Source organism: Falco biarmicus, chromosome 11, assembly GCF_023638135.1.
Source record: "Falco biarmicus isolate bFalBia1 chromosome 11, bFalBia1.pri, whole genome shotgun sequence".
NCBI lineage: Eukaryota > Metazoa > Chordata > Aves > Falconiformes > Falconidae > Falco > Falco biarmicus.
Genome location: NC_079298.1, coordinates 18,700,220 through 18,712,313, shown reverse-complemented (window position 1 = coordinate 18,712,313; position 12,094 = coordinate 18,700,220). Strand labels below are relative to the sequence as shown.

Sequence of the window (12,094 nt, the reverse complement as noted above, 5' to 3'; positions counted from 1 at the left end):
GCCGCGCTGGGGGCCCGGCCCCGCCGCCCGCCCCGCAGCGCCTTCCGCGGCGGCCCCGGCCCCGGTTGCGCAGGCGCCGGCGGGCCGGGGAGTTCGGGACGCGCCGGGAAGTTGGGGCTGGGTGTGGCGCCGCTTGCCGTGGCCGCCACCGCTCCCGCCATGTCGGGCTCCTCCAACGTGGCGGCCATGAAGAAGGTGGTGCAGCAGCTGCGCCTGGAGGCCAGCGTGACTCGCGTCAAGGTGAGAAGCGGGGACGGGACGGGACGGGGCGGACGCGCCGCCATTACAGCGCCCCGGGGACCGCGCCCCGCCGCGCTCCTCGGAGGCCGCCCGGCGGGTCAGGGGCCGGGACCGCCAGCTCCGAGCAGCCCCGCCCCAGCGACCCTCCTTGGCGCTGGCGTCCCGCTCCCGGGCTTTACCCCGGGGCTCCGTCGGGCCTCCCCGGCTGAGCCGACCCCGGGGCGGCTGCGCAGCTGCGTCCCGTCCCGTCGCCTCCCCGGGGCCCGGTCCGGCCCGTCCTGGCTTCCTGCCGCCGCTCGGGGACCCCGGGGGACGGCTGCGCCCCGCGCTCCCTCACCCCTCACCCCGGGAGCGGCTCCTGCCGCCGGGCTGCTGGAGGGGCCGCCGGGCCGGGGGCGCAGCAGGTTGCCGCGGCGGGCCTGGGCCTGGCGCTGGGAAATGGGGACGCTGCCCGCCGGGTGCCGCTGGGGCGCTCTCGGGGCGAGGGCGCGCCCGGTCCAGCCAGAGAGACTCGGCAAACTGCGGGTACGGGATGCCAGGGAAGACGCAACTTTCTGAATCTTTGAGCGTTCGGTTTTTATGCGTTCAGAGTTGCAGCAAATAAAAGACGAAGCATTTTTTACTGTTCTGTTTCTAGGTCGGTACAGCCTGCCAACACCCCACCCCACCCCCCGTGTGCTATCACCTCATAAGTATGGCTATCCAAAGGGAGATAAAATGCCAGCTCAGTTCAGTAGAGCATCTTAAACAACAGGCTGCATTTTTAAATGATTCATGCTAGAGCAAGAATCTTACATTTAACAAAGCCATTTCCAAGATGTTGCTCATCCCTCGCCCTTCAGGCTTTTAAGTTTAACATGAAAACTTTCCAAACAAATTCTTACTCTAGTATCCACAATTTCTTCTCTTTTAAGAAACCAAAAAATTGCAATGAAACTGTTGTATACAATCTATGTAAGCTGTATTGCAGAATCATTTAGCAGTGTGCTTTATACTGTTTGCTGTAGTTACATCCTCAATAAAGACTGTTCAGTGAATTCTAATGCCAACTTTTATTATGACCAGGTTTCTCAGGCTGCAGCAGACTTGAAGCAGTTCTGCCTGCAGAACGCACAGCATGATCCCCTACTGACAGGAGTATCATCAAGTACAAATCCATTCAGACCCCAGAAAGTTTGTTCATTTTTGTAATTATGTGAACTACTTCAGTATCTTTCAGTGGTAAGTTCTTGAATTACTGTTCATAAACTGTTCTGTCATTAAAAATAGCTGGCTTTAAATGGGACTGCCCTGTATTAAAAGTATTCCGAAGAGACATCTGACTTCTGCAGCTGGTGTTGGTCTAGATCCCCATTTTGGGCCCTTCCTCTGGTTGTAGCTCTGTACTGGACACATGCTGTTCGTAAGTATTATGAGCAGCATTTAGCTATTGCAGGGCTTTTGCCAGTTGCTGTTGGTGCAGCAAAGTAGTAGTGGTACCAGCTACTACTGACCTGCTATTTGGACTAACCTGGTTGTACAGTAATGCTGCTGTATCTTCCTTCTGTGTAAGAGTATTAATGCCCTTTTTTTCCACGTAGGATTGCATGCCTGACATCATACATGGTGAATCCTGATTGTGGCAGATAAAGCAGACTTTTGTTCTTACATTTTTAAAGAGCACTTCCAAAGATAGGTTAGTGGTGGTCTCAAAGAGCACTGTCCACACACCCTCTAAACCAAAAGAAAAAAGTATGTAGTCCAAGAATTGTATCAGGGCCCATACTCCACTCAAATAAGCTACTACATGGGTAGCAGTTTAAATTAACTAGAAGCAGCTGAATACTCCTTTGGATTTTCATTCCAAAACTTCTATGATTTCATTAGCCCTACTGCTGTCACTAAGAAGACCGCTAATCTGGCATTCCTTGAAAATTCTGGTAATTAGATTTTAGGCTAACCTATTTAGAAAGGTGAGCTTTAGATCCACAGTAGTCTTACCAAGACTGACAGTCACAGTAACTTGATATTTTGCCCGCAGTAAATACATAATTTACTGTGTCCCTCCTCCCCATTGCCCCTTGACTTTGATCCATTGGGGGTGAAAGCATATACATTTCAAAGCACCTGATACATAGTTACCCATAGTTCACAATCCTTAGAAACCTCATAGCAAGGCTTAACCTTGAGGAATTCTGGGTTTGTAGCTGACTTACATCACCCAAAGAATTGTAGTTTGCTAGATTAAATTGTGTTATTTAGGCAGCTTTATAGAAGGAGGACCACAGTCAGACTGAGTTGTTAAAATTCTCCTGCCCTCAAGCAGCTTGTAGAAAGCTTCCAAAAGGTTGGGGTATAAACAAAGTGGTTCATGCTAGTGAAGACAGAGTAGTAACAGTAACTTTATAACAAGCAAAACCACTTCCCCCATTGTTTTGATCAATGAATTGCAGCAGTGTAACTGAAATGTGCTTTCGAGTTCCTGTATCTTTTGAAGTTATTTCTGTTGTGTATTAAAAGATATTCTTGGACACTGACTTGTGTCCACACTACTGTAGCTTCAGCTTTCAGCAGTAATTCAAGGAAGAAACCAGTTAATCTGTAAGCATTAGGCTGATAACCTATAAAAAGCCAAATAAACTGTACTTTAATCGGTGACACATACAGTTCCCCACTGAGGTTTGCCAAGATCTAATAATTCCTGGGTGCGGATGTCAGGAAATAACGTTTCCTCCATCTCACATGAGCATGGGCCCACACAGGGCATAAAAGGCTTAGTATTTTTCTTTCTCAGTTACAGCCTTTATCTTTCCTTTCTTTGATTTTGGAAGGGGCACTTGTTTCTGCTGCCGTTACAGGCAAGAGTCGCTAGAACAGCAGCTTTAGTTATACTACCTATATGGAAAATTTTTCCTTCACTGTATCCCTTGCAAGCACTTCCTCAAAATAGGCAATTTCTTATTTGTAATCCCGGTGTTTTCACAGTGAGCCAACAGACTTGATGTTTGCAGTCAGCACCACCTCTGTGGAGTAAAGAGGAAGTGTAATTTCTTAAGTTACACAGACTCTCCCTGCTTTTCAAAGACAAAGTAAATGCCGGATACTTCTGTAGGCACCAAGTGACTGGGCACAACTTTTTCTGTCCTTTCACGTTGTGTCTCCTGGAAGTCAAATTGCTACGCTTCAGTTCTTTTGTAATGGCTTTGATTATCTTCTTGCACCCTTGGTGATAGCTTAATGGTTTTGAAAGCTTATTTTATAAACTAGTAGTTCTACAAAACAGCTGTAGAAAGGCTTTTTTTTTTCCTAAATAGCTGTCCATGGCATACTCTGAAGTACATGTTCTTAGACATACAGTTGATTCATTTAGTGTTGATACTTTTCTAACTACATTTTTTTGTTTGTTTTTCAGACCTTTTAGCATCTTTTCCTAGCTGCTGATGTGTGTATGGGCAGAGTGCCTCAAGGAGTGGCCTGGTTTGAAGTCTGTACAAAAGCTTAGCTTTAATGTGCCAAATCTAACTATAAAATTGCTACTGTCGTCAAACCTCTTACCATCTACCTCTCCAAATGAACTGTATGCTAGTTACAGTACTTCTGTTTCATAAGGGAATCAGTTTTATATGCCAAGCAAAAAATAAAAGTGTCTTGAGTTAGCCTGGTCTTGAAATTACTATAATAAGCTGATTAACTTCTGGGTATCTTGACACCTCACCCGTTACTGCCTCACTCTGCAGCAGCTGGAAAGCATATACAAGAGTCTAACTTTAAATATTCTGTGCTGCTGCAAAGTTTTCCTGGGGTTGGTAGGCTTACAGAACAATGAGGCTTCATCAATACTATACTTCGAAGCATCATAAAAATAGAACAGGAAAACATTTTTTTGGCTGTTAGTTTAGAATTAAACTATACAGCTGTTCTGTATCATAGGCATCAAATAAAGACAAAGAGTAACTGAATTACTCTTTATCTTAAAGAGTAAATCTATCCTAGTAGATGACTTACTCTATGAACCATCCTACTCTTTAGGTAAATGTGAAAAAGCATATGAAAAGAAAGGAAAACAAGGAAAACTTAGCTTTTTCAGATGCCAGTGAATGTGCAAACTTAAGGCAGAACGGTATTTTATTCTGCAGGTAATACCAACTTGAGTACAGCTGAGGCTGAAGAAGCATTTTAAAGATTTTAATGGGAAAACCCCTGCTCAAAGACCTCACCTGTTCAACTGAGCAGCGGTTTCAGATAAGATGATAGCTTCATGTACTTCCTGTAAACTGGCCTTATGAATTCTCTCTCATTGGTGTTTATTTCTTTTTAACTGCTTTTGGTATATACCTCTTCCAAACACAACATTCACATAAGAGATACCTGTAGGAGTCAAGCATATTTTTCTAACTTTAGCAACATGGCTGTTTTATGCAAGATGTTAATGAAACAAAATACCACAGACTTCCTGGATTGCATACAACCTTCTCAGTGCTCTCTAGATAGGAGACTATTTTTATCACCATACTGTTAGGGAACCGCATACCATAAATTAGAAAGAGATTTAAAATATTTATGTCTTACATGATTAATGGAAGACACCTGGGTTTAACTGCTTCACAGAAAAAAAGAGCTGTATAACAAAATACTTTATTTTAAGAATATCTTTAACCAAAACATTTACTGTCTTTGATGTCGCAAAGTGGAATTTATCTGCTGTTGTGCTATATTTATGGCAAATACTTGGTGATAACTGAATTACAGGCTTCTCTGACATTGCTATAGTTTCTCCTGCTAAACTGGAAGAAGGGGCACATCCTTGTGATGTTGGATTTAGCTACAAAATTAGGAAGAAAGATGCATCCTACTTGATCTGCTTCTGTAGAAAGTTTTAATGTTTGCAGTTTGTTTTTCTGTAGATAGATACTGTTCAGTATCGTTATCATTAGTTAGGAGTCCAAGATAATCCATAGTTCAATGCAGTTACATTTCTGGTCACCAGCAATTTGCAGATAACTGTCCCTTATAAGTGAAATTTTCTTCTGCTTGTGTCCATTTCTCGGCGCTGAAATTTAGAAGAAAAAATTATTTATCAGCAAATTTGTGCAACAGAATACAAACAAGGATGACCGCTCCAATTCATAGTAGGGTAGGCAGTGACATGTCACAGTTGCTGTGTAGTTGACTCTATAGTCAGCTTTTCAAGACTAACAAGGTTCAAGAGTTAGAGATTAGTGATTTAGAACTAAAGAACATGTAGCAGTTCTCTGTCTACTCAGAGTAGACTTAACTGTCTTTAAAACAAACAAGATTATCTTTTTCATGGACTACACCAAGAGTATTAGAATTTTCCTTCCGGTGTAGCTTGGATACTCACTACTAAGTTTTGCCAATCAACTGCAATTCCATGGTAAAAATGACTGGGAAAGTAATTCATCACTGCCTCAAGTAACATTCCTTTCATTCAAAACACTTCCATTTCTTTTCAAAATGAAACACATTGAAACGTGTGCAGAGGTCAGTGTTACTTCCCATTCACTATTAAGAAGTGACATTTGCGTCAATAGCTTAATCATTTTTACATTATGATTCTTGCACAAAAATAGCTCTAGTCAAGTTTACTAGGCTTCCAAGAGTAGCTTATATCAAGGGAATATTTCTCACATTTGGTTATATCTGTATATGCTAAAGAAATTACATTCTGCAAATAAGTAGTCATGATATATTGATATTCATCATCCTTGCTATTTTTGACTTGCAATGTAGCAGAATGCTTCTGCTTTGCGTATTTCTTAAAATATACCTCTAAATATTTCAGTTAAACACTTCTGTATTGAGAACTGCATTTATACCACTTTTTAGGTGAAGATTTGCAGTTACATTTCATGTCAGATTTATTCTCCCTTCCCAAGCAGGGCTATTCTTATTAGACCTACCTTATGAATCCATTCATATTCTCCAAATTTGGAATCAAAGGTTCCTTTTTGAAGAGACCTCAGCTTTAATGTAAAACGCGGTCCAAGTTCTTGAATTCCCACTTTCTTTTCACTCTTGAAGATATATCTTGGGCAAGGAAAAAAAATAATTAGGAAGTAAGTTACAAAACCCCTCTCATTTGTAAGTTTTGTGGAAAATGTCACCTGTGGAATCTGAAAAAGATGTAGTCTCGCTGATTGTGAAATGTAGCTACTTGTCTTCCAATGAACTGAGGATCATGTGGGAAGAGAGCAGCAAACATGCGACCAATAGAATGGCCAAGTCGCGTTGTGAAATTATTCAGGATTACTTCGGGTACGTGTTCTGTGGGGTCTTTCCCTCTTCGCTGAAATGAAAGTAATAGGTAAAAATGCAAAAAATAGATCAAACGCAAAAGAATTTTAATACATTATCAAAGAAAGAGTTTGAAATAAAGTAGAGGGAAGACAAGCAGAGCCAGTTTCTTTTAAACACAGTGATAACATGCTCGAATTATTTTTTCACAACTTAAGTTCATACACAAGTGAAGGAGCAGCTGGTAACATAAGGATCCTTGGTTCAACAACATAAACTGAAAAAGCACAAATAAATAATTTTACATTTCCTCTCTCCTGCACCAATTCCCACTCCTGGCAGCACCTGTTATAGCAAATAATGCAGTCTACCTGTCACAGGAGTCTTCTCTCTATACTAATACTAACTAAGAGCGTAAGGGATTCTTCTTCAATAAAAACAGATTAAGTTTAAAAATTACTTATTTCATAAGAGAAAACAAAATCCATTTTACTACAGAAGAGGTAACAGGGCTGTAAGAATTAAGAAAAACTAGGTTTTATTCAAGACTAGGAACTATATCTATTGATATCTTTTATACTGCTGATTTTTATATACCCTGTTGCGTGTATGCTGTACATTGGGAATTCCCTACTGATGTAGGTTATCAACTGCTATTTATTGGCACGACTATAAAAATACTTGGCAGACAGTTAAATTCAGCAAATAACTATGAAAATGGAAATATGCTGCTTATGGAGGCAGAATATACTAGTCTTTGGCCTCCTGTTAGCTTATGAAAAAAACACCTGTACACTATCAGCTGAATCATACAAAAATGCAACCAGTTTTGACAGTTCAAGTAGACTGAATGTATTTATCATACATCAACAGACTTACCCCTTGGGGGGAGGGGGTTAATAAATTTTGTTGGAGTCTCACCTTTATTTCTTTACGCAAACGGACACTACTCATTCTAAAATGAGCAGTTGGACCATCAGGCAGATGACTTAAAACCAGACCATCTGTTCACCAAGTTAAAAAAAAAAAAAAGCTGGTAAAATTCAACCTGTAATTCACAGAGCAACATCTTCTGTGAATTGCAATATTACATTAGCGTGTTACAGCCACAATCTATGCCCGATTTACAAAGTTTCGTTATATTTTTGAACATACATTCATAAACTGGTTAACTAGTGTCCTGAAGTATGTCCACTAAATTTAGTTTCCATAGCTAACCTAAGTTATCTTCTATAGCTTTCTCAGTTATTAATTAGTAATATTTTATCTAGTCAGCAAAACTAAATGGGACTTCCTGGTCAGAAAAACTTGTTAATTAATCAAACCATTAAATTTACTGAAATAATAACAATGTTTACCCATATATTACAAACTAAAAAAAAAGCCAACGCTTTTTTCAATAATTCCAAGTTCCATTAGCCATCAGATATTCAAGTTGGCCCAGTGATTTTTAACTCTATAGCTACACTGTAAGCTGCACAGTAAAGAGAAAAAATCCAGAATAAAGTAGGTCTTTGATGCACACCACAGAATTACTTTCTTTCCCCAATAGGTCCAGAGCCAGTATATCTACTTTAATAAATACACAAAAGGATACTTGGTATTTTGCGATCTTCATTAATGACAATTAAATCCGTAAAGTCCCTTGCAATACACTGTGGAATAATTCTTTTCAAAGCCAGTCCTCTTCGATAGTAGACATGCGAGTTGGGTATAACAGTAGCCAACTGTTCACAGAATCTCACTGTTCTCTGCAAAACAGGTGAGTAAAATTACAGTTCAGTAAATACAGTGCCAAATTCAAGTATTAGGGGGATGGAGGGTTGCTCGTTCCAACTGCACTCCCTGATGATATATTACTTCCAGTACAACCAATGAAAAAAAACCCAAAACTATCTGCATTAAAGACTGCAGCACACCAGGGACTTTTTTGTTTTTTTTTTTTTTTAAAAGGATTTTTTCCCCTCCCTCAATCATAGAAAAGCAGGAAAATTCTACAAGCGTAACCTCCAGACTCATTAAGGACATTGGTTTACAAAAAGCTTGTAACATTTTAAACTATTACTTCAGGTACTAATGTCTGAGTTTCCAGGTAAACTGTTTGCTGTGTACTTTTTCCTATTTTTAAAACCACTTATTTTATGGTTTTCACAAATGTTGGTCACCTCCCCAGTTAGGTAACACAATCATTTGCATACAAGAATATATGCATGAGGTTGGTTTTTGCTATGAAGGAAACAAACAGTGCTTGAGACACTAACAGATTACATACTTACACAAAGTTATTGACAGTTCACTAAATACAACAGCAGAAAAAAGCCATGTGAAAGCTATTATTTTCAGCTTTGATTTACCAATCATAATACGAAAACCTCGGTATCTTATAACCAGTTGACTGCTCAGAACTCTCCAAGTAAAATATACGTACTCCGCGAGGCCTGTCTGATGTTGTAATAAGAATCTTGGGAACTGTCTGTCTGTTGAAGTATGGTGCAAATTCATCAGTTGCTTCATCGAAAGCAACCTGGAAGAACAGAAGTCTTGTTAATCTACCATATATGAAATCATTGAAGAACAAACGTTTAATCTGATCTAAATTCTGATAAAAATGGCTTGAGTAGGAAAAATTCCAATTCACAAGTTCTATCCTATAATTAATAATCACAAGACAGGTGGTTTCTACATTTTTAAGAATCTAGTGTGATGAACATTGGCAGATTTTACTATCAATAACAGTAATGCAAAAGGCAATTATCTAATGCAGATAATGAAAGGATGACATCACCTCTTTGTGAGTCCATCTCATGTAAAACATAATTCATCAATACCTTAACATAAGTGGTGAATGTTAAGTTTCACGAATCCATTTTATGTCCCTTCTTGGGGGGGGGGGAAAAAAAGGGTTAACAACAGCATGTGTAGAAATTCAGCAGTTACCTCTTCATCATTGGGATCTACAGTTGTTTCGTCATACACTCTCTGATTTTCAATAGTCTTTGGTACGGCTTTTGGAGGTGCCTAAAATAAACAGATTTATAACATACAACACTCATGCAATTTTTAAGTATATTGGGAAATGTATTCATACTACCATGATACTGTGTATATTCCTTCACAGAACTGAAGTATTATTTATTTCAGGCTAGCTTTTAAAAAAGAAGTTACAATATCACCTTGATTAAAAGTATGCATGGGTATTGGGACACCAGAGAGCATCACAGGGACAAGAAGCATCACTAGAAGAATGACACCACTTAATTTCAGTCCAATTAAGAAATGGGGTTCCAAAACAAAACAAGCAAACAAAAAAAAAAAAAAGAAAAAAGAGGGGAACTACCTATCCACTTCTCTTCCATGGAATAAAGAAGCTACACTTTCAACAGCAACACAATTTAGCCTTGACATCTACAACCTAACAACTAATAGCCTATGTTTACCCTGATGACTTACACTACTCTTGTGAGATTATGATAATAAAGGAACTCAGAACTGTCTTCAACTGTTAATGTGCTTTTGAAACAGTTCAGGAAAAGAAGGAAAATGTTTGTTCACAGCTAGGCTTGGAAACAAGAAGGCAACTGGTCTGGGCAAGGTTTGGTCAGATCCAATTGTCTGAATTTCTCAGAAATTACTCATCTGAGTATAAATCCCAATAACCTCAACACAGCACTTACATTGGACAGAGGACAGTTTTCAGGAAGGGCCTGCTTTTATGCCATTGTTAGCTTAAAACTCACGCTGCCCCGTTACGGCGTCATTTAACGCAGCACCCACAAGGTGTCTAAGCTCGGCGGCTGGACGCCGCTACACAACACCGTGCCGCTGAAGGCTCCCACGGCCAACGAGCACCCAGCCACTGCTCCACTTCACCGAGGTTTGCGGAGAAACCGCTTCACTCACGACACGGAAGGGCCCCCCGCCCAGGCTGCGCTGCAGCACCCCGGCAGGGCGGGCTCTCCCCGCTGCCGGCGGCGCCTCGGCCTCGCCACCGCACGGGGCCGCCGCACGCTGCCGCCGGGGCCCTTACTTTGTCTCCGAGGGCTTCTCGCTCCTTTCTCCGCTTCTTCTTGGCGGCCAGTTTCTCCTAGTGGGAAAGAGAGAGCCATCCGTTAGCTAGACCCGCCGCCCGGCCGGCCCCCGCACCCCCTCGCCTGCCGGTAGCGGCCGCCGCGGAGGGCCCTCCCCCACCTTCCTCTGCTGCTGCTTCCAGCGAAGGAACATGAAGTGCCGCCGCTGCTTGTTCTTGATCTCGGACACGCTGAAGGTAGGCGGGAAGAGAACCCGCTCTGGGGCCGGCGGCGCTCCATCCCCCGCCGCAGAGCCCACCGGGCCGCTGCCGCCACCGCCGCCGGCCATGCCGCCGCGCCAGGCCGGAGCTGACCCCTCACCCTTGACCTCCGGCCCCGCCTGCCGGGAGAGCGGGCGCTGCGCCTGCGCCGCCGGCACGGGCTCCTGCCGCGCATGGGCGGGGCCGGCGGCCGGGCGGGGCGGGGCGGGGCGGCCGGGGGGGAGCGGGCCGGGGGGCGGGGCCGCGGGCCGGGGGGCGGGGCCGGGGGAGCGGGCTGGCGGGGCGGCTCCGCGCCTCGGGGCGGCTGCGGGGAGGCCGTTGGCAGCAAGCAGGCCTTGTGAGCCGAGTGCCGCAGCGCTCGGTGCGCCGAGAGGCGGCAGGGCCTTGGCGGCGGTGGTTGTATGGCGAGTCACGGAAGGGCCCAGCACCGTCCACCGCCGGCGCAGGGGCGCGGAGCCCGGCGCTGGCCGCGGCCGTGAGGGGTGCGCCCGGCGGGGCGACCGGCACAGCCTGTTGTGCGGTGCGGGGACCTGCGAAGTGGCTAAGCTACTTGCTCAGCAGGCTACAGACCTTCAGATAAGATGAGAGCGATACAAATTACCACCGTGTGTAACTTATAATCAGGGTTAACAGTACCCAAATGTGCAGCTTTGGACAAACATCACACGCCAATGGATTTACAGCAATGATAGTAACACCGTGACCCAGCAGTATTTTCCCATGTGCACGTTTCACATTCAGATACTTGCTCAGGGAGTTAAGCTGTGGGGAGCACCTGCTTAAAAGGAACCATAGGGGTTTTTTGATGGTAATGTTCCTGAAAATCCCTTCCATTCCATTAAAGCCGGTCAAAACTTAGGTTAAGATGAAATGAGAACCCCTACAACCAATTAAAAGAGATGTAATTTCTGTAAAGCTAGAAATGAAGTTTTCTGTTCCTGAGCTGATTTGCTGGTTTAGACATATGCCAGCTTTGCTGCAGCATGAAGACTATACTCTGTTTCATAGAAATTGAGTACTCGGGGATTTTGGGGGGCCTGGGCTACATTTGAAGTATTTTTAATCTGAGACTGCAAAATGCTGAGCCTCAGTGGGACTGATTCATTCCATTTCTCCCAAAGATTGTCTCAAAGCTTGGAATATGTCTACTATTTTTATATACAAATACTATTTTGCATTCCTAAGTTTCTCTTCCTAGAAAAGTGAATAAAGAAATGTGTTAACATAAATGCATGAAAATAATGGAAAAAAAAATCTAGAAATAACCTGAGCTAGACAGTGTCTCAAACCAGCTTCTGTCCTACAAATGAATTGGACTCAGTAACACAACTT

At 43.1% G+C, this 12,094-nt stretch overlaps 2 protein-coding genes across 2 annotated transcripts; one reads left to right on the top strand and one right to left on the bottom strand.

Moving 5' to 3' along the window:
- The first annotated feature begins 28 nt into the window (after positions 1-28).
- On the top strand, positions 29-3,875 carry GNG5 (G protein subunit gamma 5). The gene is made up of 3 exons (XM_056355781.1): positions 29-240; positions 1,306-1,461; positions 3,632-3,875. The coding sequence occupies exons 1-2, from the start codon at positions 160-162 to the stop codon at positions 1,429-1,431; spliced, it is 207 nt and encodes a 68-aa protein (XP_056211756.1). The 5' UTR covers positions 29-159; the 3' UTR covers positions 1,432-1,461; positions 3,632-3,875.
- A 963-nt stretch (positions 3,876-4,838) lies between these two features.
- RPF1 (ribosome production factor 1 homolog) lies at positions 4,839-10,888 on the bottom strand. The gene is made up of 9 exons (XM_056355780.1): positions 10,663-10,888; positions 10,502-10,558; positions 9,412-9,492; positions 8,903-8,998; positions 8,072-8,225; positions 7,396-7,478; positions 6,345-6,526; positions 6,141-6,267; positions 4,839-5,269 (listed from the first exon to the last, which is right to left on the bottom strand). Exons 1-9 carry the CDS (start codon positions 10,828-10,830, stop codon positions 5,228-5,230), a joined length of 990 nt encoding a protein of 329 aa, XP_056211755.1. The 5' UTR covers positions 10,831-10,888; the 3' UTR covers positions 4,839-5,227.
- Between the last annotated feature and the right edge of the window lie 1,206 nt (positions 10,889-12,094).